This window comes from Caenorhabditis elegans, chromosome V, assembly GCF_000002985.6.
Source record: "Caenorhabditis elegans chromosome V".
NCBI lineage: Eukaryota > Metazoa > Nematoda > Chromadorea > Rhabditida > Rhabditidae > Caenorhabditis > Caenorhabditis elegans.
In genome coordinates, this window is record NC_003283.11 from 10733206 (window position 1) to 10754359 (window position 21154).

At 34.9% G+C, this 21154-nt stretch overlaps 9 protein-coding genes across 10 annotated transcripts; 3 read left to right on the top strand and 6 right to left on the bottom strand.

Moving 5' to 3' along the window:
• Positions 1 to 725: 725 nt before the first annotated feature.
• mre-11 (Double-strand break repair protein mre-11) lies at positions 726 to 3466 on the bottom strand. The gene is made up of 8 exons (NM_073335.8): positions 3385 to 3466; positions 3259 to 3329; positions 3107 to 3211; positions 2265 to 3057; positions 1753 to 2217; positions 1554 to 1703; positions 1374 to 1505; positions 726 to 1328 (listed from the first exon to the last, which is right to left on the bottom strand). The coding sequence occupies exons 1-8, from the start codon at positions 3460 to 3462 to the stop codon at positions 936 to 938; spliced, it is 2187 nt and encodes a 728-aa protein (NP_505736.2). The 5' UTR covers positions 3463 to 3466; the 3' UTR covers positions 726 to 935.
• A 444-nt stretch (positions 3467 to 3910) lies between these two features.
• wdr-5.3 (WD repeat-containing protein wdr-5.3) lies at positions 3911 to 6145 on the top strand. Of its 2 annotated transcripts, none has more exons than NM_001029128.4 (5): positions 3911 to 4044; positions 4087 to 4704; positions 4748 to 5208; positions 5264 to 5372; positions 5721 to 6145. In NM_001029128.4, exons 1-5 carry the CDS (start codon positions 3913 to 3915, stop codon positions 5904 to 5906), a joined length of 1506 nt encoding a protein of 501 aa, NP_001024299.1. In that variant the 5' UTR covers positions 3911 to 3912; the 3' UTR covers positions 5907 to 6145. The 2 variants fall into 2 exon arrangements, 1 of the variants encoding a protein (NP_001024299.1); NR_002408.1 differs by having other exon boundaries at positions 3913 to 4044; positions 4094 to 4704; positions 5721 to 5906.
• ZC302.3 (uncharacterized protein) lies at positions 6069 to 8252 on the bottom strand. The gene is made up of 7 exons (NM_073337.5): positions 8078 to 8252; positions 7946 to 8034; positions 7370 to 7435; positions 6979 to 7318; positions 6428 to 6537; positions 6297 to 6383; positions 6069 to 6248 (listed from the first exon to the last, which is right to left on the bottom strand). Exons 1-7 carry the CDS (start codon positions 8106 to 8108, stop codon positions 6117 to 6119), a joined length of 855 nt encoding a protein of 284 aa, NP_505738.2. The 5' UTR covers positions 8109 to 8252; the 3' UTR covers positions 6069 to 6116.
• A 965-nt stretch (positions 8253 to 9217) lies between these two features.
• On the bottom strand, positions 9218 to 10544 carry srj-22 (Serpentine Receptor, class J; the record flags this gene model as incomplete). The annotated part of the gene is made up of 6 exons (NM_073338.2): positions 9218 to 9456; positions 9505 to 9776; positions 9821 to 9937; positions 9985 to 10179; positions 10249 to 10308; positions 10356 to 10544. 6 exons carry the CDS (start codon positions 10542 to 10544, stop codon positions 9261 to 9263), a joined length of 1029 nt encoding a protein of 342 aa, NP_505739.1. The 3' UTR covers positions 9218 to 9260.
• A 1584-nt stretch (positions 10545 to 12128) lies between these two features.
• srj-21 (Serpentine Receptor, class J) lies at positions 12129 to 13338 on the top strand. Its single transcript, NM_073339.3, has 5 exons — positions 12129 to 12237; positions 12352 to 12442; positions 12497 to 12613; positions 12658 to 12929; positions 13090 to 13338. Exons 1-5 carry the CDS (start codon positions 12224 to 12226, stop codon positions 13262 to 13264), a joined length of 669 nt encoding a protein of 222 aa, NP_505740.2. The 5' UTR covers positions 12129 to 12223; the 3' UTR covers positions 13265 to 13338.
• On the bottom strand, positions 13291 to 14158 carry selt-1.2 (Thioredoxin reductase-like selenoprotein T homolog selt-1.2). The gene is made up of 4 exons (NM_073340.3): positions 14066 to 14158; positions 13859 to 14021; positions 13687 to 13810; positions 13291 to 13639 (listed from the first exon to the last, which is right to left on the bottom strand). Exons 1-4 carry the CDS (start codon positions 14130 to 14132, stop codon positions 13343 to 13345), a joined length of 651 nt encoding a protein of 216 aa, NP_505741.2. The 5' UTR covers positions 14133 to 14158; the 3' UTR covers positions 13291 to 13342.
• Positions 14159 to 14695: 537 nt separating this feature from the next.
• Positions 14696 to 15844, top strand: F28H7.2 (DeHydrogenases, Short chain). Its single transcript, NM_073341.3, has 4 exons — positions 14696 to 14775; positions 14821 to 15248; positions 15299 to 15472; positions 15518 to 15844. Exons 1-4 carry the CDS (start codon positions 14739 to 14741, stop codon positions 15731 to 15733), a joined length of 855 nt encoding a protein of 284 aa, NP_505742.1. The 5' UTR covers positions 14696 to 14738; the 3' UTR covers positions 15734 to 15844.
• A 555-nt stretch (positions 15845 to 16399) lies between these two features.
• F28H7.3 (Fungal lipase-type domain-containing protein) lies at positions 16400 to 17583 on the bottom strand. Its single transcript, NM_073342.6, has 3 exons — positions 17430 to 17583; positions 16973 to 17379; positions 16400 to 16873 (listed from the first exon to the last, which is right to left on the bottom strand). The coding sequence occupies exons 1-3, from the start codon at positions 17494 to 17496 to the stop codon at positions 16463 to 16465; spliced, it is 885 nt and encodes a 294-aa protein (NP_505743.1). The 5' UTR covers positions 17497 to 17583; the 3' UTR covers positions 16400 to 16462.
• Positions 17584 to 17749: 166 nt separating this feature from the next.
• gtnt-24 (Glycosyltransferase family 92 protein) lies at positions 17750 to 20945 on the bottom strand. The gene is made up of 7 exons (NM_073343.3): positions 20695 to 20945; positions 20452 to 20642; positions 20302 to 20402; positions 19946 to 20098; positions 19552 to 19755; positions 19306 to 19499; positions 17750 to 18008 (listed from the first exon to the last, which is right to left on the bottom strand). The coding sequence occupies exons 1-7, from the start codon at positions 20940 to 20942 to the stop codon at positions 17852 to 17854; spliced, it is 1248 nt and encodes a 415-aa protein (NP_505744.1). The 5' UTR covers positions 20943 to 20945; the 3' UTR covers positions 17750 to 17851.
• Between the last annotated feature and the right edge of the window lie 209 nt (positions 20946 to 21154).

Consider the following 21154-nt stretch of genomic DNA (forward strand, 5'->3'; position numbering starts at 1 on the left):
TTTTTTTCCTCAAAATTCAAAAAAGTAGGCGTGGCCAACCAATCAGCTGTTGTTTCTTGTTTTCCCATTGCTCAGCTTAAAATTTTACAGCCTCTAATTGGTTGAGCACGCCCACTATTTTGAAATTGACCAACAACAAAGCGAGAAACTCCTTGTTTTTTTCCGCAGACTATGGACGCTTCCGCACGCGGGAAATTCCCGTTTTCCGCAGACTATGGACGCACCATTAGTATTGCCCCTCGGAGACCTTCCGAAAATTAGTATGGCACTCCCTAATAGTCTTGCGTTTACTCTTTTTATTGCAGGCCCGTCTCGTTAATTTCAGGATTTCAACAAAAAAAATTGCCTATTTTGCTAGTTTTTCACAAAATTTCTACGAGACTGAAGTTTTTGAACTTTTATGTTACAATTAAAATCAAATTTTCTGAATTTTTACATAACGATTCGAGCTTTTTCAGAAAAAAATTAGTAAGCTCAAAGTCAGAAAAATGTTCTGAAAATTAGTATTGCACTCCCTAATAGTCTTGCACTCCCTATTAGTATTGCAAGCGGGAAGACCATCGAAAAATAGTATTGCAGCCATATTAATAGAAGAAATACGGTATTTACAGAGATGATTTTTTTCGCAGTTCATTGCAACAAAAACATTGACTTATCTATTAATTAGGTACTAATATTTCTTCAACACAAGTCGGATGCTTTTTAGTCTTTTCAAATTTAACATTACTGTGCACAGAACTTTATTTTGGTCAAATTTAATTCACAATAAAAACTTATAAGAAAACATTTTGTTCCTTTTAAATTATCAAATTTATCCGTTTACTGGGCGAGAGAAGAAGTTCATACGGGATATTCTAGATAAAACAGGTTGAGAATGTCGAACATGAAAGAGTATCATTCAAACCGGTAAATGAGATAAGTGAAAATACAATTATTTAGAAGAAACTTAGATCCCTTTTCTTGGATGGAGCTGATTTTCCTCTTGCTTTTCCTCTGGTTGATCGTGAAGCTGGAGGCGGAGACGGCGAATCATTGATAATTTCGAATCCATCTGAATCGATTTGTCGCGTTGAAACAACTTTATTGGATCTTCCACGAGTAGTTTCTCGTGAAGCACCTGCTCCTCTGGCACCACGACCTCTACCACGTGTGGTAGGTTGCTTCGAATGTCTCGAGATACTGCTTCCCATTTCTTCATCAGAATTTGCCACTTCATCTTCACTGCCGCTAGCATAATTTGTTCTCGAAGTAGACTGTGGAGGCATATAGTATTGAGGATCGTCTTCATCTTCTTCCATTTCAACATCGGCAACAGGATTCTTGAATCTCTGAAACAATTTTCAAATGTATTTTTTACAAACAATAGAAATTACTTCGCTATCGGCTTTTTTCATATCGTATAAATCCTTGGTGATCAGATCACGGAATTTGTCTAAATCCGATGGATCGTTAATCGGAGGCAGAGGCATCTTTTTCAATGTTTTACGAACAACGTCAATTTGATGCTAAAAATGAAATATTTCTATTATTTTTTAAACAATATGGGAGTATACCATCAAACAACTATCAAAGTTACGATTCGCAGATGTAGCAAGACCACCTTCTTCTATTGCTGAATATTGCTCTAAAGCTCTTCCAATTCCTATCGGTTTGAGCACTGTCATTTGATCCACTAGAGGCTGGTTTATGAAATAGTCGTTAATCTAAAAAATAATATTTGAATGAAACTCGAATAAAACTTTAAAATCTTACGATAGTTTGCAAATTGGTTGCAGAAACTTGTCCCATCTCGTCGGCCATTTCAGTTATATTTTTCTCGTTTTCGGTTTGTAATTTTCCCTCCTTTGGCTTATTATTTTTCTTGATAAAAACCATATCCACTGCGTTTGCCACTACATTTTCATAACGAAGACCAATTCTTTTAGCATTTGCTGGAGTAATATTGAGCCAATCACCATCATAGATCACTTTGAGTCGAATCAAAGGTAATTCAGGTTGCCGTGGTCGTCTCTTGGCTTTCGCTGTTGTAATCATTTCATTTATTTTCGCTTCAATGGCAATTTCATCTATGTATCGGCCATCCGTGTGTTTTGGACGATCAGTTTTCAAAATCGGTCTACTTCCTGGAGGTATTTTATCAAGAAGAAGCTCATCGCAAACCATTGGACGAACTGTTTGAAGAGGAATAGGCTTTGAAGCAAACTTTCTTCCTTTAATCTAAAAACCGATAGTTATATTTAAATTAAAATCGTTAAATCTTATACCTTTATTAGGAATGCATTTTTCTGCAGGGCTTCTTCCGGAGTGAGCGAAGTAGCAACAGTCGATCCTGGTTGAAGAATGTAAAATCCATCACCAACAGCTTCCGATGAAGCAACATATTGAGGATCAGGTTTACATTCGTGTTCGTGTCCCCAAATAAGAAGGTCAAAGAATTGAGGAATCAGAGATTCGGGAAGAAAGTTTCCTGTCGATCGGTGCATGGCTCTCCGTGGACGATTTTGATGGAGGACAAACAAATTAAACCAATCCTCGGCGCCAGCGTTTGGCCGCAAAAATGAAATACTATTATTTTTGAATGCTCGAACAAGACGATCATCTCTTTGACTTCCAATTCCGTATAACGCCAAACGAGTTTCTCCTTTTCTAAGCAAAATTGGTGAAACAATAAACTCCTGAATGTTGCTGTGCTTTCCAAACAGATTTACAAGTCCAGATTCGTGAAGAAGATCAAGAGCAGTAAGTCCTTTTCCTGATAGATCATCATGATTTCCATGAATTGTGAAAATTGGAAGACCGACATTCAAATTCTGATCGTAATAGTTCACGTGACCAAACACACTTTGATTAAAATTGACAGAAGCATCTGAGAGAAACTCCAACGCGATTGGATTCCCATTCAAGCAATATTGACGGAGCAATTGTGTAACACGATGTTGAACTTCTCTAGATGGATTATTTTCATGAAAAAGATCTCCTCCAAGTAAAATCATATCGACTTTTTGTTCAGTGGCAATTTGAAGCACTTCTTCAAAAGTGTTGACGGCATCCATATGACTGAAAATTTGATATTTTTTTTGAGACTTTATGTTCCAATAAAACTCACATGTTGGCTTTATTTTCTCCATAACCGCAATGAATATCAGTGGCAACGAGAATTTTGATGATGTCCTCAGATTCGTCATGAGCTGGCTCGTCTCCCTCGTCGAGACTGAAATAAATGTTTGTGATATTTTCGTCAAAATCAAAACAACGTACTCTTCAACCATAGTGTCGTTGGCAGCATCTGGCCTTTGTGAGCAGGGAACCTCGTCATCGTCGAGATGATCCTAAAATATTGACATTCACTTTTTTTTTAATCTTTAAAAATAATTTTTTTAATACCTGATTTCGGGTACGCGAAGATGCTGGCTCTTGACTATCTGGTACAAAGTCGTCAAAACTGTCATCACTGCCACACATGGCTCTGAAAGAAATATTGAATAAATGTTAACGATTTGTAAAATTGCGAAATTTAACAAGAAACTTTATGTTTCAGAAATATTTAGCGGCATAGCGCTACCAAACGTTAGCATTTTTTGCAATTTTCTATTTCCGGAAGAATTTTACCTTATGAAAATACGTTCTACAGTGAGAGAGTTATATTTTCGGACTTTAAACTGAAAAATGAGTTTGAAAAAATAGTTTGCGCGCGTGAAAACTTGAATTGGCCTAGAAACCTTTCCCGTGGCCGACATTATTCTGAGAATGTACTCCTCTCGAACAACATATAAACTCGGCGCCAAAACGTTTTTGTTTGCAAAATAGGCTGTCATTTCAGTATTTTCATCAGTTCGCACTTATTATTCTTATTCAATTGCTGACCAGATTTGAATAAATCACTTTTTAATATTCATTTTCTATATTGCAGAAATGAATCCCGAGCGGCAGGAAACAATATCGCCGAAAAATGTGCCGTTTCAGCCTGTTCCTACGCCAAATCAACAGAGTCTACAATCTCGCATGTTGGAATCCAATCAAGCTGTTCCAGATGCATTTCAAAAAGTGAGTCAGATTTTATTCATTGTTTAGACTGAGAAATATCAGGTTGCAGCTTGGAATCACTATAATGCAGTAGCAACACCGCCAATCGGAGTTCCTCAAACTGCGCGCCCTCCATCAAATCAATCACCACATCCAAATCCACCAGGCTATCCATATCAATCGCATCAACAACAATTTCACCCATTAGCAATAGCATTCCAGCAGCCGTTTGGATTACCGCAACAAGTGATCTACCCTCCACCACCACCAGGTTTTACGCCACATCGTGTTCAAGTATCACCCGTCGGACTTTTGGGACCTCCCGGATTCTTTCCGCAATTTGCCGGCTCAACAACTTCTCAAGGAAATCCATCAGAAGTTTCAGTCCGAACGAAATCTGCGGAGGGAACGACAGGTCCGATTGCTCCTTCTATCACTACAAAACCTACATCCACCATTCAAGTTGCACCTCCACGTGACCCAGTCGCACCTACGACATCATCTTCTGGAATCACCAAAAAGCCTGAAAATGGTGAATTTTCGCTAGTAAAAACGATTTCGGGACATACTAAGTCTGTATCTGTGATAAAGTTTTCGTATTGCGGAAAGTATCTCGGAACTGGTTCAGCTGACAAGCAAATAAAAGTATGGAACACCGTTGACATGACGTACTTGCAAACTGTAAGTAGGCTTTTTCATGCAGCTGTTATGTATTTTATTTCAGCTCGCCAGTCATCAACTAGGAATAAACGATTTTTCATGGAGTTCCAATAGTCAGTTCATAGCATCAGCTTCTGATGATACTACTGTCAAGATATTTGATGTTATCAGTGGAGCTTGTCTAAGAACAATGCGTGGTCATACTAATTATGTCTTCTGCTGCAGTTTCAACCCTCAATCATCATTGATCGCATCTGCTGGATTTGATGAAACAGTTCGTGTTTGGGATTTCAAAACTGGACTCTGTGTTAAATGTATTCCTGCTCATTCGGATCCAATTACATCTATATCGTACAATCACGATGGAAATACAATGGCTACTTCATCATATGATGGATGTATTCGTGTATGGGATGCAGCTAGTGGTTCCTGTCTAAAGACACTTGTCGATACAGATCATGCCCCCGTTACTTTTGTATGCTTCTCACCAAATGGAAAATATTTGCTATCGGCGCAACTTGACAGGTAAAAAATAATATGAAGTAACATATGGAAAAGTGAATAATTGTTTGTTTTTCAGCAGTCTCAAGCTATGGGATCCAAAAAAGGCGAAACCATTGAAATATTACAACGGTCATAAAAACAAAAAATATTGCCTTTTTGCAAACATGTCGGTCCCACTTGGAAAGGTAAATTTTTTAAAGATCTTGAAAGTGTCGAAGACTAAGCCTGGGCCACAAAGACAAATAAAATAGATAAACGGCCGACATATGCAATATATAATGATAACTCAATTAGAATCCAAATTTTTGGTTACTGTAACAAGTATAAATGGGCGAAATTTCGGACTTTAAATAACGAAATTTGACGTTTTTTTTTCTAATTCTGACCGGCCATAAATTTTTAAATAAAAAAATTTCACCATTCTTTAAATAGTAATTTTGTGTAGATCTAGTCAGCTTCGAACGTTCAACTTTTTGAAAAATATGTCCATTTTGTTAAAAAGAATTTCCGTACAACAAAGCCCCAATTTCCAGCATATCATCAGTGGTTCTGAAGATGGACGTATACTTGTATGGAGTATTCAAACAAAACAAATCGTACAAATATTGGAAGGTCATACTACTCCCGTTTTGGCAACGGATTCTCATCCAACACTCAACATCATTGCTTCTGGTGGACTAGAGCCCGACAACGTTATTAGAATCTGGCGTCGAAACTAGAATTAAAAATATAGAAAATAGCACTGACTGCACTTTCAAACTCTTTCATTTGTATCATGGTTTTTTATTTTCCCCGTTTCTTTCATCAACTGAAATATGATCTCGGTTGTCTTTTCTTGTAGCATATTTTAAGGTTCGATATCAATTCAGATCTCCTCCTCATCACATTACTAAATATTTATTCAAGGAATATACTATTTCTATTTTGTACTATGTTGACAATAAATGGCTCAATGAACTATCGATTTTCAGTTGTTGTAGGAGCCATGCTCCAATGTTCTCTTTGAATTTTGAGTCGATCTCATTCAGTTCACCGATCACTTTCCGAACTCTTTTATCGTCCTGAAGTTAAACATATTCAAAATCTAGTAAAATGCAAAGGGCAATTACCATAAAAAACTCGTAAGCTTCTGCTTTCATAGTGGCATCCTTGATCTTTTTCACAAGTTGTGATGGAGATCGAGAGTCGTTTCGATTCTTAAAATTCTAAGATTTTTAGAATAATTTTTCGACATTCCTACCGCTTTGTAGTTTAGATACTCAGTTTGTAGAGATACAACCCGATCCAAATAAATTAGTGATCGTTGTTCATAATGAGAATTGGATGCGGTTTTACGACAATTCCAGTACTCTGAAAATAGTGTTTCTTGGTTCAAAATGTTTATTATGGAGACGCAGAAAAATGCCCCTTTTGAAATCGTGCTCCACGGCCACTTCAATAAGTTCCGCCCTTGAACCATTGGTCTCGTTAGGCATTGGCGGGAAACCCAGAAGTTCAAACGTTTTCAATTTTTTCTCTAATTTCAAGCGTTTTTCATCGTTTTGCTATTTTTCCCGTTGTTTCTAATAGTTTTTAGGCCGAAATAATGTTTTAAAGAAATGAAAATGCAAATTGAAAAATTGAAAAGGTGAATAAGGTTTTTTTGAAGGAATTATATTTTTCACCGTTTTGCCATTAAATACCTAACGGGATCCATCATTCTGGGGGCAGAGCGTTTTCAATTGGCTGTAGAGCGCGTTTCTATGAAGAATGGAAGAAGGGTTATCTTTGCGTCCCTATAATATAACTCACGTTGAAACATTTGTTTAATCTCTGGAATATCCATCAATTCCTTCTCGCTTTTCCCCAAAAATCTTGCGGCATTCAACTTGACAGAATCTTCTACTGATTTAGTAATCAACATATTTTTCAAGACAACAGTATTAACCGTACATTGTGATTTCAATCCATCCAGCATTGACTTGCTTTTTTCCAAAGTTTCATTTGATTTTCTTCGATATTCTCTCATTCTAGTAGCATTCCACATTTTTTGCTCGTCCTCTGTCATTATATGACCTGGTTTTTGCCAAGGAATCTGAGTTGTCTTCAGATCATCAATCATTGCAATAAAGTTTCGATCGACTGGATGATGCTATAATAATTATTTTATTTTAACCAAGATGACACTGTTCTACAAAACTACTTCTTTTTGTGTATTTGGTTTAGGATCAGGGAGTGGCTGCATTTGGGCAAGGAGCTCATGTGCTCTCTGAAAAACATTAATCATTACATTTTCATGAAGATTCTTCCTCTTTTTAAATATTGATTACTCTAAATTTTCACGTTTTGGGAAATTTGGCAATTTACCAAAACTTTGTCTGCAACTTTTAAAACATCTATGCATTTTTGGAGTATATAATTTTGATATTTAGTATCTAGATTCTAACCACTTCATACAACTTGGGCAATTAGTAATTTCTTCGCCAACTCTAGCAACTTTTGGAATAACGCATATCTACAATGGCTAAAGTTGGTTGCCAATGTTAAGGAATTGCTGAATAAGTAATTAAGTTTAACCGCAAATTTGGATTCTGTCAAAAGCATGTCAAACCCTGTTCTATCGAGCACAACATTTATGCTGACATTTTTTTACAATTTTAATTTTTCGAATCGTAAAAATCTTGAAAAATACTTTTGAATTAGCATAGTTTTGCATGAAACCAAAAGTCGTTCTGCTATATTTTATGTCTATAATACGGTAATCTAGTAAAAAACTTACTTCTAATGACATATCAAAGTTCGGAGAATACAATGGACGACTAGGTGGGAGTGAAATACTAACAGGAATTGACGTCGGGACATTTCTTTCTCAAAACTAATATTTATAATTGAAGATTCAATGAAAAATTACCTTTTGAGTTGTTTTTTCGGATTTTCGGCATCTTCCAGAGATTATGGAAAATAGTTATTCTTTATTCATTTATCGTGTTATTCCTATTAGTCTTGCATCAAAAGTGAAGTAATTTGCCAATACTGTCTCCAAAATTATCCAAAATTGTTTAACTGGTAAAGTTGAATCTCTTTCTATAATTGAACAATTTTTGATAAACTCGGAACAAAAAGGATGAAAAGTGCAAACCACAAAGCTCGACAATAAACATAAATACTATATTATTATATTAAAGTTCTTGACGAATACCGCAGTGTTCAAAAACTGAAATAAAAAAGACAAAATCCTTACGAAACTTCATTTAGCACAAAGTGAAATTGAAATCGAATGATTTGGAAGGTGCCCCCTGTCAAACCATTATGTTTTCTATTACACTGTTCGCCCACCATCTTCATCTAATGGTTTCTGTCGTTTTGCTCTGTATGCTGGCTGTTGCCCTCTGACCATTTTCCCTGATCAGAACCAAAAAGATTCGTGTTGAACGACGAGAAACAGACGGACATTACGTATGGGAAAAGTGTTAACAATTGCATTTTGGAGCCTATCTGGTATTGTTAGCCAGTACAATTTTGAAATGGTTGAGTAGGATGTATTTCAATTCAGTACAGGCGCACAGATGAGCAGAATCTACTCAACTGTAATGCAAAAAAGTGAATAAATTATTATTATTATACAAATATTTTACTTATACATCAGTATATAATTGTTTTTCGAATAAAATATTTATATTTAAAAATATTGGATGTCTAATGGTAATTTTTGTTTGATCAAGTTTCTGCAAAACTTCAAAAATCATGGAAAAATTTCGCTTTCTGACTTTTATTGAAAAGGAAACATAATGTAGGAAACTGGCTGTATAAAATCTTGAAAATATTACAGAGATGAGTAGAACACCTTGAAGTACATTTGAAATTTATGTGCAACACTACAAATCCGTTGTTCAAATGAAATCGAACTTTAAAAAAATTTGGTATCCTAACATTTGCTAATAAAAGTGCTATCTAATGGGAACTTTATGTTTATAACTTTCAGAAATTACTACTCTGTGTTAATACACATGATCATTTTGAATTGTGATTATTCCAATTAAAAACCAAACAAATTTAATTGATCTGCTTTATCAGAAATATCAATGCATTTTAATTTATTTTTGAGTCCCTTCGCTGGTCCCTTGTATATTGGATACTTGAGAGCACGCTGTTTGATTCTTTTTCGTAAACTTGAAAAACATCAACTTTTCTATAAACTTTCTCCGGAACGTTGGTACAAAATAAATGAGAGCCAGTGGATCAAGGGCTGGAAATGTGGCCACAGCAATTCCAGCAGCAAATTGAATCCATCTGAAATATAGATGTTCAAGTGAGTCTATTCTTTCAGATTTTCTTTACCTTCCCAAATCCAATCCAAAAACTGGTTGATACCAAGCAAAGAGGCATGGCGCAAAACTCACACAAGTCGGAATTATTGCTTGAACAGTCAGAGCTTTCATTAATTGAGTTTGAAGTTTTTTAGTTTTTTCACTCATATCAGAACTCTGACTGCTTAATTTGTGGCATATTTTGTATCCGAAGTAGAAAATGAAAGCAAGTGAAATTATAGACAGTACTGACATAGATCCAATTCCAATTCTTGATAATCGCATGGCATTTGGAGTTCCTTCCTGAAAAAATAAATGTTCTCCATTTCACATAACACTATACTTACAAAATATTGAGCAATGATTATAGTAATATTCATAACATCTACTCCATGATGCTCAAACATTGATTCACGAATGTATAGACGTCGATCATAGTCTCCACCAATGTATTTCCAACAACACTGATAAAACGTAAATTAAAAAATGCTTCAGTCAACATTTTACTTACAATAGTCCAGAAAATGACATGAAAAATAAGATAAAATATGGAAGTGAGAAGTCCATAAGGCATGAACCATCGTGTCAGAAACTGATTGTTGAACAAAACAAAAAACCTATACAAAAAGTGGGAGTGCAGAACTGCATAAGCTCCAGAAATCAGACTACATCGGAACGCAATAATGAACTGATGATAATCGGAATACTGAAATACTACATTTTAGACAAGGATCGCGTTTTAGAGATCATTTCAAAAGAAAAAATGATGTCTTACCTCTTCAAAAAATCCATCGGAAACAAAAACTGAAAACGCATAGCGATAATTTAAAACGCACTGTAAAAACGTATTATATTTATGGGAACTTTTTTTTCGAAAATTACCATTGGCACAAGCATATCCATTATCGATGTGAGTATATTGAACAGAGCAAAATAAAGTAGCAGATAGCGATAGTTTCCGAGTTGAAGTTTCTTATCATTCCACACAATATAAACTGTGAATGGATTAACCAAAACCGAGCAAACGGCCGAGATTTTCGGGATGATACAGTGGGCGAAATTGATATACATTGTCGGAATTCAACACGTCGGAACTTATTTTATACGGTTTCAGAATTATGTATTGTATTTCCTCTCAGATTCAGACGTCTTGTCTTTCTCAAGTACAAATATATTATAGCGGGTAGGTGTCTCGACAGTATTTATCGAAAATCTGTCTAGGTCTGATAATCGAATAAAATTGTACTGGGGCTACTGAGTTATGATCAGTTGGTTGTATTTGAATGAATTTATAGTAGTACTCGATGTGTTATTTGATGAATTTGAAAACAAGATTACTCATCAACACTCCTCAATACATAGAATTTCGCAGATTCCGCCTTTTTTGCAATTTTTGGTAATCCATCCACAAAATGAAAAAGTTTAGCTATTAAATAAGCACTTAGTTTGCTTTGTTGTAGATGACCTGTCTAACAAATCCACTTTGCATATTAATAATCCCAAGAGATTAGACATCCTTGAAATGATACGCGTCATCCAGTTTAAAAAGTGGAAGTTAGAGTTTTTATTGTTTTTTTCACATTTTCCCAATGTTCAAAAAAACTTTACTATTGAATTTACTATTGAAAATCAAAAATGAATTAATCCCTTAAAACATATAGAAATCCACCGTAAGCGGAAGTCTATTATGCCAGCGTTAGTTTTAAATGAACCCTGATCGATTTTATTTGTATTTTGATTGTACAACTTGTACGGTTGTACAAAATTTCCTTACTGTCCCTCATTCATGAAGTATTCATATATAAACCCAGCTTTTCATGCTACGTACGTAGCTGAAATAGCTAAAGCCGGAGAGCAGATTCTACCACTACCGGAAATTAGGAAATGTCATTTCCGTTAATAATACTATTTGGTTTTATAGTTGTCATTGTGACTGGAGTATAATAGAAAACTACTGTCCTCAATGTATTTCGACTGGGCGCAATACTTCATTCCTAAATTTTTTGCTCTTTGCTCTTTTCTCATTAATCCTCTTTTCATATTTATGATAATGAAAGACACATATTTAAATATGGGAAGCTATAAATATCTTTTATTTTACTTTTCAATATTCAACATGTCATGCTCTTTGTGTGACACTTTTGTCCCAATTGTGAGAGTGATAACAAAGAAATCTTGATTTTGAATAATTTCAGTGTATTTTCAATTATCGATATGCATTTACTATTTTTGTAGCCGATGGATATTTTGAGACTGTAATGTTGATTAAGAACTCAAAAAATCGATGATCTAAACAGTGTTCAAAAATCAGTTAGATGTTGAGTACTGTCAGTGGAGTTTTTGTAACTCACGATACGATAAAGTTTAACTCTCTAAAACTGTTTAGGTTTTTTTTGAACCTTCTGTCAATTATTTTTAAAAAAAGTATGTGTATTGTCTATTTGGAAAATTTGAGTAGATTCGAGTAGCGTGTTTTCCCATAGGGTGAGACACATTTTCAGTTTATGGGCATTAAATATACAGTAAGCTTCTCCAACCAACCAACCAACCAAGTTGGCAAGTATTGATTTTTTTCCGCAATTTTTAAAAATTGTAATCTATTTCGGAGAAACCTGTAAATGGAACTCGATTGCTTGTGGTCATTTTAAGTTTTTCAGCCATCTGAGTTTGGTCGTTACTTATTGGGTTTTCGATGTAGTTATATAACTGGAACATATGCGATTCTGCATGCTCATTTTCTGTATCGTTATATGACATTATTTTGGTAAGTAAAATAAATATGTCAACGTTTGGAAGTTGAACAAAACAGAGTTGACTGGTTCTCTGATTAACGTGTTCAAAGACTGTTTTGTTCAACAGATCATAAAATTGTTTTCAGCCACAATTTCCTTGAAAGATATTTTCTTCCTCATGGTATAGTTGTATCTGTTATTTACTGTCTTGGGCTTATGTCACTTTGGACATTTATAGTAAGTAGAAACAATGAAAAATAACGTATTACCGGAACTATATCGGAATTGCAGGCTGGCTTCCTATCTAGAAAAAATAGAGTTGAAAGACTGTCGTACATTCAAGAATCATTCAAAGATTATTTTGGACGTGATCCTCTTGAGATTAACATAATTATTGTACAATATAAAGTAGGTAGAATCAATTTTTCTGATTAAAATAACAACGTTTTGAGGAAGCAACGGAAGATTTTATCGAAGCATCTTGGATAGGAATCGGGCTACTCTCAGTTGTTTCAATTGCTTCTTTACTTTTTATTGTGCTTATTGCATATTTCACATTAGCTGAACTCACTAAAAGAGCAGGAATCATGAGTGAAAGTACTAAAAGACAACAGAATCAACTGATGAAAGCACTAATTGTTCAAACAATAACTCCCACAATTGCATGTTTTTCTCCGTGCTTCTTCTCGTGGTATCTTCCTGTTTTTGGAATAGATGGCGGAGAGTAAGTAATAACATTCTATGCATCTGTATAGAGTGTTGTGGGGATCGTTCCCATTTTGGTGACGTCTCTGTAGAAACCAATTTGATCCCAATTTTGGGGATTAACGGGCTCACCACCTGTCACCTGGTTTGCTAAAACTATGCCTACTTCTTTAATTCAGGTTGCTGCAACTCATTTCAGCAGTTGAGATGTCAGCGTTTCCATTTTTCGACCCTCTCTCCACAATTTTGGTGCTCCCAGTACTACGACGTCAAATCAAAAAAGTTTTTGGATATCAAGATCCTTCGACTACAAACATTATAGTACAAAATAGAGTTCAAACATCGTGTTTATAGTGTTGCTTGCGTCGAATTATTATTTCTTTAAATTAAAATGTACTATTATTGTAAATAAATGAAAATAAAGTATACATATCAACGAATAGTTTTCAATTGAAGATCAATAAGGTTCAAAAATTCTTCTTGAGTTGGTACACGCTCTTTTGAAATCTTGCTCCAAATTTGTTTATCCCCCAAGAATATTTCAAAAGCTCCAGTTGAAGAGAGTGTTGATTCAAATAAATTTCCAATCATGAATACCAGCAAAGAATATGAAAACCTGTTGTAATGAGCTGTTTGTAGGATTTGTGGATATCCAAAGCCAATATATTCAAAAGGATTTGATCCAGTTATAACAATAGCAATTAGTCCTATTTTTGCCACACCAACAATCTGAAAAAAAAAATTTATTTTTATTTTGAATGATTTATTGACAAAACCTGAGCAAGGCATCCTTTCCAAAAATCTGGAGAAAAATTTCCGCCTTCGATTACCAAGCCTGGATACTTTTCTTTAGCAAATTCATAAAATTGATTGAATGCTTGTTTGTAACCGCACGAAACACTGAAAACAATTGTCAAGTTTATATTCAAAAAAATCCAAAACACGAACCAATAGAGAATCGTTAGTTTTGGCAAATCTTTGGAGAAACCAGAATCAACTACGTCTTGCGAATGGGAATTTTCATTAACAACAGTAGGAATTGCAGTGGTTTCGAGCTCGGAAGACAGATAATCTTCAAGTCTTGAATCTTCTGCAGGCGGTTCTTTTTCTGCTGAAAAATCTATTTGACCTACATAAAATGCGATATATTCCCACCTCTGAAAACATCGAAAATTGATGCAATGAAAAATAATCCAATTATTATAGCTCCAGAACGAGACATTTGATAGATGAAAAGAAGTTTCTCTGGATAACAGACAACAAAAACTGTGAACACATGCTGTGGCGCGCAATTCCCCGTGGATTTACGTATTGGTGATTCTCACGCGTAATATTAAAGACAAGGCATTTTTTTTAAAAATGAGATGCATGACTTTCATAGTTAGTATTTTTACATTTTATTTGAAAATGCATAAAGTTCCAAATTAAAAAGTTAAACACCAATTAAAAAATTTGTTTCAATTATCTTCAGAAATAAATGTTTTCGACGCATTTTTCAACAGTTTCATTATGAATTTTGCAGCTTTAAGATTAAGTTTTGGTATTTTGAAATCCGAAATTCTAATTGGAGTTTGGAATCTCAACTATTCTCTAGTTCTGAGTTACTTTATGATCTTCTTATTTAAGGTTTCAAATATTTGTGGTCTACCACCCAAACAAATGATTTTCGAGCACAAAGTCACAAAATATGAGCATGACAAGGCCGTCGTCTTATTTACTTTTGTTTATAATACATTCTCAACCTATCTGCGTCTTCTTCCTCGGTTCAAATATATAATAGTTTGTGAAAAATTGAAACTTCACTCGTCAACTATTTGATTCGAATAGTATGTCTCGCTTCACTGATAAAGTTGCTATCATTACTGGTAAGTTCAACATTTTTCAATATTTAATCAAATGAAAAGTTTAAGGTTCATCCAATGGAATTGGTCAGGCAACAGCTCGTCTTCTTGCTTCCGAAGGAGCAAAGGTTACTGTAACTGGAAGAAATGCTGAGAGACTTGAAGAGACGAAGAATATTTTATTGGGTGCTGGTGTTCCAGAAGGAAATGTTCTTGTGGTTGTCGGAGATATCACCCAAGAAAGTGTTCAAGAAAACCTGATCAAGTCAACTTTGGATAAATTTGGAAAAATCGATATTTTGGTTAATAATGCTGGAGCTGGAATTCCAGATGCTCAAGGCAAAAGTGGAGTGAATCAATCAATTGACACATATCATAAAACATTTGAATTAAACGTGCAAAGTGTAATTGAAATGACACAAAAAGCACGCCCACATCTCGCAAAAACTCAAGGAGAAATCGTAAATATTTCTAGCATTGGAGCTGGACCAGCTGCTGTGAGTTTGTTGTATACGTTTAACTTAAATATAACTGTAACTGATTTCAGCAAGTAGCATCTCCATATTACTCAATTGCAAAAGCTGCATTAGATCAATATACTCGTACAGCTGCTATCGATCTTGTTCCTGAAGGGATTCGAGTTAACTCCGTGAGCCCTGGAGCTGTATCTACTGGATTTTCAGCTGTTTCGAGAGGTCTGACAGAGGAAAAATCAAAAGCTGTAATTATTTCTTCTAAAATAATGTAAAATCTAATATCATTTCAGTTCTACGATTATCTCGGTGCTCAACGGGAATGCATTCCACGTGGATTTTGTGCAGTACCAGAAGATATTGCAAAAGTGATTGCCTTCCTTGCCGATCGAAACGCTTCCAATTATATTATTGGTCAAACAATTGTTGCCGACGGAGGAACTTCACTCATTCTCGGAGCTCATGCTCACGGGGCTAAAATGATGCAAGCTGTTTTCAAAGAACTTTGACTTGTTCAACTAATTGCAATATATTAAAAGTTTAAATGTTAATTTTTTGAGTTTCTGAAAAAGAACATCGTTATTTAATTAGCCTGTTTAAAATCTGCAGGCAGAATACAAACCACTGGACAAGAAAATGCTGGGACTGCATCTAAATTACCCTAACTCTTGACAATGTCATCCAAACTAAAAAAAACAGAAGGTTTTGGGTAAACTGTTTCAAAAACTTTGATCAAACTTGCACAAGGCTCGGATTCTGTTTCAATTTTTGTTTCAGTGGCTTGCATCAACGACAACAAATTATACATAGTATACAGGACCTACTCTTCTTTCTGATCACTGAATTAGTTTTATGGTTTTTGCCAATAAAAATTTACTCCAAATTTCAAAAAAAAAATTTTTCATCAAAATCAAACATCCCAATTTTTTAAACTTTACAAATTGACTCATTTATGTTTAAAAAATAATATAAACACAAAAAATTGATAATCACCGTTCAAAATTTGACTGAAATTCTAGTTTTAAAAAAATCTTTGAAAAAAAGCAAATCGTGGGCCTGGAGCCCGTTTGACAAATTCAATGACAGGTTTGGAGTCGGCGCCAAAAGACGTGATAATTTCTGTGAACAACACTGTGAGAAAACTGGAGCAATACAAGTGAAAGCAAAAAAATTCAGATTAGGAGCTCATATTTATTATGACATACAGAAAAATTCAAAAAAATACAAAATTTACTAATTTAGTTACATCCCTTATCTCCCCATGCACTGATATCCTTCTCAAAGTAATGAAGATGATCATCGATTGATGTAGTGATCCAGAGCCCATCAGAGCATCCGTTATCTTCATCACCGTTGCAGATAGTAAATTTTGCACCGCTCTTCATATTCTCACGGTAATAGACCTCATACTTGTTGTGGTAATATCCCATAAAGTCCTCATTTGGAACGTGTGGAACAACATCACGGTTATGTGTGACACGATAAGAGAATGCAAGTTGATTATCGTGAGCATGAGCATAATCCTTGTTTCCGGTACGTGGTTCTCCGTAGGTGACAAGTTTCACACGGGATCCATCAACCATTTTTGTTCCGATGACGTAAGATGCTGCGAGCGAAGCGAGTGATCCTCCGAGAGAGTGTCCAGACACCTGAACATTTTTTAATCATATAATTTAATAACTATTTGATTTCCATTTTTATTGACGTAACAAAAAGAGCAAATATTCTTATCAAAGTCATCAACTCACCCAAACTTCATATCCAGGGTTTGCGGCCAGAAGAGTTGCAAAGTCATCCTTCATTCCAGCAGCCCAAACTTTTGTGAAAGCATCTCCAAAATATTTAGATACTTTTCCTCCGGCGATCCAAGACATTTGTGATTCAAAGACACTCTTGTTAGCCTCAGAAATCAATTGGAAAAATCCTTGAGTTCCACGGAAACTTATTACAATTGCCTTATCGTTATGAAGAACAGCAGTGTATCCAGAGCACACATCGTTGCTCACTAAAGCACAGTTCTTCACATAAATTTGACGTTGAAGCTTAGCGTTTGTGAATTTAGAGTCAAGGCAATGTTGTGGATTAGAGGAATATGCAGCTGAAGCAAGAGCAAGCATTTGAGTTCTGGCAAATGCATCTGTGTAACTGGCTAGCACTGAAAATGTATGATGTGAGAGAGTCAGTGCCAAATTATTCGGAACTTACTAGAAGCTGGGAGGACAAGACCATAGGCGGTGTAAACCACGCAGAGAAGCGTGAAGAGTTTCAGCATTTCGGGGAGAATGAAGAAGACAAACTGACAATGTCAGATAAGTGGGACGAGTTTTTGTACTTGCCGTGATAAGGAAGTATTATGTGAAGAATGATTAGGAGGTTTAGAGACAGCTCTTTTCTCTTATCAGACGGAAAGGAAAACCGGCATGCTGCACACATTTCGTTGGAGAGATCACGAACGTGTGATGGAAAGTTTAAGCGGTTGTGAGTTCCGTTACCAAATTGATCTTAAAATTTTTTGAAATAAGAATTTTTAATGACGACACATTTTGTTTGCATAGTTAAAGTTTATATGGACATAAAACAATTGAGATCAAAGTGATAGTGATGAATTTCAACCCTTTTTATTCTTCTTACGGTCGATGAACTGCATAAAGAATTTGAAGAACATTTGTTAGAAGTTGGTCTCGGAGACGTAAATTGTACGTGGTATTTTCGTATGGCTTCAGTTTTTCAAGTACGTCCTTATTTCTCACCCACCATTTTCCCATATTTACATCTCGATAGTGCCTGAAATAAAACACTGTGATGGCTCAACATATGTAGTTTATAAGTGTTAGTATTTGGTGTTCGCACAGCCTACATAGATTTACGAATTGCTCATTTTCTCTTTTTAGTTAATTTGTTCAGACCTCAACCAAAACTATGAAAACGTCTTGTACTTCAACACATAGGTTCTGAATAAAACCTTTTTATTCAGAAACTACATTTTATTATTAGTACTTATCAAAAGGGAATGTTCCCGTAACTCCAACCACACCTATAGAGTGGATAATGTCCCCATTCTTCCATCCTCCACAGTCCGCGATTTAGGTCTTATCACGGATTTTAAATTAAACTTTGAACCTCATATTATAAAAATTAGCTGCCTAGCCATGCTAAGGGCTAAGCAAATTCTCAAAGCGTTCTCCTCTAACTCCCATAAGTTTTATAGCCACTTATTTAAAACATACGTTGCCCCCATCATAAACTATTGCTCTGAGATCTACTCCCCTTCCCCCAACTCCTCACTCTCTGCCATACTTGAAAAACCGCTTAGGACCTTCACCAAACGCGTCCTGCAAAGGTGCAACGTTAAATTCACCTCTTACGAAAACAGACTGTGCATCATGGAACTATTCTCCACCAGACACACAAGAATTAAAGCTCAAATGAAACTATTATATAGACTTCTTACCGGTTCTACTCATTTCTCTAAATTAACTCAGTTTGTCAAGTTCTCTAATTCCAATAGGAGACCCATGATTCTGGTTAGGAAAGACACATGCACCTCTCATTTCTTTGCCAAATCCATTCCTATTTGGAACAATCTTGTCAAAAATATACCGGTATTTCTCTCCCCCTATCAGTTTTCAAACTTTCTCGATCTCAATATTCCCCGGTATTAACTTTTCTCCGCTGGTTCTCTTTGACTTCTAATTGATCTCTTCTACCACATTACCCTCTCTCTCCTTTCCCGTCCCAAACTCGAGACGTACTCTTTCTGGGTTAGTCTCGTTTTACCGTTTTATTTAACACTCAAAATTCAATTGTACAGTTGTAAATTGCATTAGTTATGTTAAATAAATCAAATCAAATTCAATGTTCCTAACCGTTCTCTTAAAGGAGCACTAACGTACTATTTTAAATTTATAGATTTAAAATGTGCTCGAATAAACGAATTTCGTAATGAAACTTCTCAGAATAATTTTAAAACTTTTTTACGGCGTTGCAAAATCCAAAATTAAGCTAATTTTCAAATTTATTCTAAACTTATTCTAAACTAAGTTAGTATTAATGAAAATATTGAAAAAATTTGTTTTAATACCTTATATATCCAATTTTCGGATCAAGAATCAAAGTCTGATAATTCCCATTATACTCTCCGACGTCATGAATCATCATTTGTAATACTTTTTGATTATTCACTATCATTTTTGAGAAGCAATGTTTTCCATCTGTACAGTTGAGCCATGGTTGAGTTGTAAGTTCCCATTTCCTTGACGGCATTTCTTGCATTATCTGAAAACAGAATGAGCGATTTCATTTACAAAAATCTGTACTCTTTCAATACCTGTACTGGATTAATAAACTTTTCAGGCAGCTTTTCATATTTGAATATCCAACGCTGTGGGAACATAACTCCTCCATACTTCTCACTGACTGAATCTTGTAAAAAATTTCGAATAGTTGTCTTGCTATCAGTCAAAATGATTCTCTCGTCAATGTCGGAAAAGATTGTCCAATTGGCTGATAATTGGTTTCGCAAGTGACAGTCCTGAAAATATCTGAATTTTCTTGAATTTTAGGACTGTATTTCCCCCATTAATCACACTAGCATTATTTTGAGTTTACAACATCTTGGTTGGCTTTGGAGTTCAAAAAAAGTGTAAAATTGGTATGTTGAATAATTTGTTTATATTTAAACAGTTGAACTGATCTTATAGAAAAATACGGTAGTTGCTTACCGCAATTGCTAGATACTGTTGAGAGACTGCATCAAAGTAGATTGAAGGAATATGAATAATTTCAACTTCATCTCGAAATGCCATATAGTGTTGAAGAACTGACATATCATACAATTCGATTTCTCGGATGTAAAAGTAAAACTTGGTGACACCCTGAAAAGTAAAAATTTGACAAAGCGAGACAAAAATTTTATGCCTGAAATAAACATAATCAGTTTTGAAAAAAAATCGACTCGGTACATGTACGAGGTAAATGAATGCCTCTTTAATAGCAGGTAAAATGGTTGTTTTAAAAACTTTAACGTAAAAACTTAATATAAATAAACTAAGCTATCTATGCAAAATTTTAAGCAAACCTGTAATTTATAATGCTCGATCATTTCTACCAGATGCATCCATTTCGGTTCTTGTCCAAATAAAGGAGCCGAACAATGAGTCAACATTCTTTTGTAACTTGCTGAAAAATAATCGAATTACACATTTTGTATTGATGAAATATTTCAAACCATTCCATCGAGTAACAATCATCTGAAATTGTTCCAGCACTACTCCATTTGGTCCATCTGTTATTGCAACTTTATGAGTTTCTGAAGATTTTCGATCACAAATCACAACAAATAACGGATAAATAAAGCTTTTCATTGGCTTTTCATGTTCTTTTCCGTTTTTGTCGAAATATCGGCAGTACACTGTATAACTGTAATTGAGTATCGTTTGCTAAATAATTATATGCAATAATTAATTATTACCCAATAGGTTTTAATGCAGCAACAGACACTGATATTTGGGTTTCAGATTCATATGCTCCAATCAACATTGGTGGGTAGGCATCTTTATATTTTTGAATATGAGTTAAATAAATTGAAGAAATACCAAAATTACTAGAAACGAAATCATAGTTGAACACTTCAATTGAATAAAGCACTGATAAAATGACAAAAAATAAAAGAATGAAGAAAATATAAAGCTTCGACTGAATATCACAATTCATTTTCATTTTTCAGAAATCAAAATGATACAGACAATATTTGAAATGTATAAATTGATATTTGTTCAAGGCAATGTGCTCTCCTATTTGTCACATTATTTGTTAGAACAGGTGACGGCTATCCGCCAGCGTCCCTCTTGTGCGATCCTGTCTATGATTTTATTAATGTATTTGATAAAAATTACTTTTAAAAATTTGTAATTGCTTTTGCAATTTGCATT

Coding starts and splice junctions, on each gene's coding strand:
- mre-11 (NM_073335.8), bottom strand. CDS start 3,462: ATGTGTGGCAGTGATGACAGTTTTGACGACTTTGTACCAGATAGTCAA. Junction 3,212..3,258: donor AACGACACTATGGTTGAAGA/GTACGTTGTTTT, acceptor CATTTATTTCAG/TCTCGACGAGGGAGACGAGC. Junction 3,058..3,106: donor GGAGAAAATAAAGCCAACAT/GTGAGTTTTATT, acceptor TCAAATTTTCAG/TCATATGGATGCCGTCAACA.
- wdr-5.3 (NM_001029128.4), top strand. CDS start 3,913: ATGAATCCCGAGCGGCAGGAAACAATATCGCCGAAAAATGTGCCGTTT. Junction 4,045..4,086: donor TTCCAGATGCATTTCAAAAA/GTGAGTCAGATT, acceptor GAGAAATATCAG/GTTGCAGCTTGGAATCACTA. Junction 5,209..5,263: donor CTATCGGCGCAACTTGACAG/GTAAAAAATAAT, acceptor TTTGTTTTTCAG/CAGTCTCAAGCTATGGGATC.
- ZC302.3 (NM_073337.5), bottom strand. CDS start 8,108: ATGCCGAAAATCCGAAAAAACAACTCAAAAG. Junction 6,538..6,978: donor GATTAAACAAATGTTTCAAC/GTGAGTTATATT, acceptor CACTATTTTCAG/AGTACTGGAATTGTCGTAAA. Junction 6,249..6,296: donor AAGCTTACGAGTTTTTTATG/GTAATTGCCCTT, acceptor GTTTAACTTCAG/GACGATAAAAGAGTTCGGAA.
- srj-21 (NM_073339.3), top strand. Junction 12,443..12,496: donor TGTCACTTTGGACATTTATA/GTAAGTAGAAAC, acceptor TCGGAATTGCAG/GCTGGCTTCCTATCTAGAAA. Junction 12,930..13,089: donor TTTGGAATAGATGGCGGAGA/GTAAGTAATAAC, acceptor TCTTTAATTCAG/GTTGCTGCAACTCATTTCAG.
- selt-1.2 (NM_073340.3), bottom strand. CDS start 14,132: ATGTCTCGTTCTGGAGCTATAATAATTGGATTATTTTTCATTGCATCA. Junction 13,811..13,858: donor AAACTAACGATTCTCTATTG/GTTCGTGTTTTG, acceptor AATTGTTTTCAG/TGTTTCGTGCGGTTACAAAC. Junction 13,640..13,686: donor GGAAAGGATGCCTTGCTCAG/GTTTTGTCAATA, acceptor TTTTTTTTTCAG/ATTGTTGGTGTGGCAAAAAT.
- F28H7.2 (NM_073341.3), top strand. CDS start 14,739: ATGTCTCGCTTCACTGATAAAGTTGCTATCATTACTG. Junction 14,776..14,820: donor TAAAGTTGCTATCATTACTG/GTAAGTTCAACA, acceptor GAAAAGTTTAAG/GTTCATCCAATGGAATTGGT. Junction 15,473..15,517: donor CAGAGGAAAAATCAAAAGCT/GTAATTATTTCT, acceptor ATATCATTTCAG/TTCTACGATTATCTCGGTGC.
- F28H7.3 (NM_073342.6), bottom strand. CDS start 17,496: ATGCTGAAACTCTTCACGCTTCTCTGCGTGGTTTACACCGCCTATGGT. Junction 17,380..17,429: donor TCTTGTCCTCCCAGCTTCTA/GTAAGTTCCGAA, acceptor ATACATTTTCAG/TGCTAGCCAGTTACACAGAT. Junction 16,874..16,972: donor ACCCTGGATATGAAGTTTGG/GTGAGTTGATGA, acceptor AAAAATGTTCAG/GTGTCTGGACACTCTCTCGG.
- gtnt-24 (NM_073343.3), bottom strand. CDS start 20,942: ATGAAAATGAATTGTGATATTCAGTCGAAGCTTTATATTTTCTTCATT. Junction 20,403..20,451: donor GATTGTTACTCGATGGAATG/GTTTGAAATATT, acceptor ATTATTTTTCAG/CAAGTTACAAAAGAATGTTG. Junction 18,009..19,305: donor CCGAAAATTGGATATATAAG/GTATTAAAACAA, acceptor GTTTTATTTCAG/GCACTATCGAGATGTAAATA.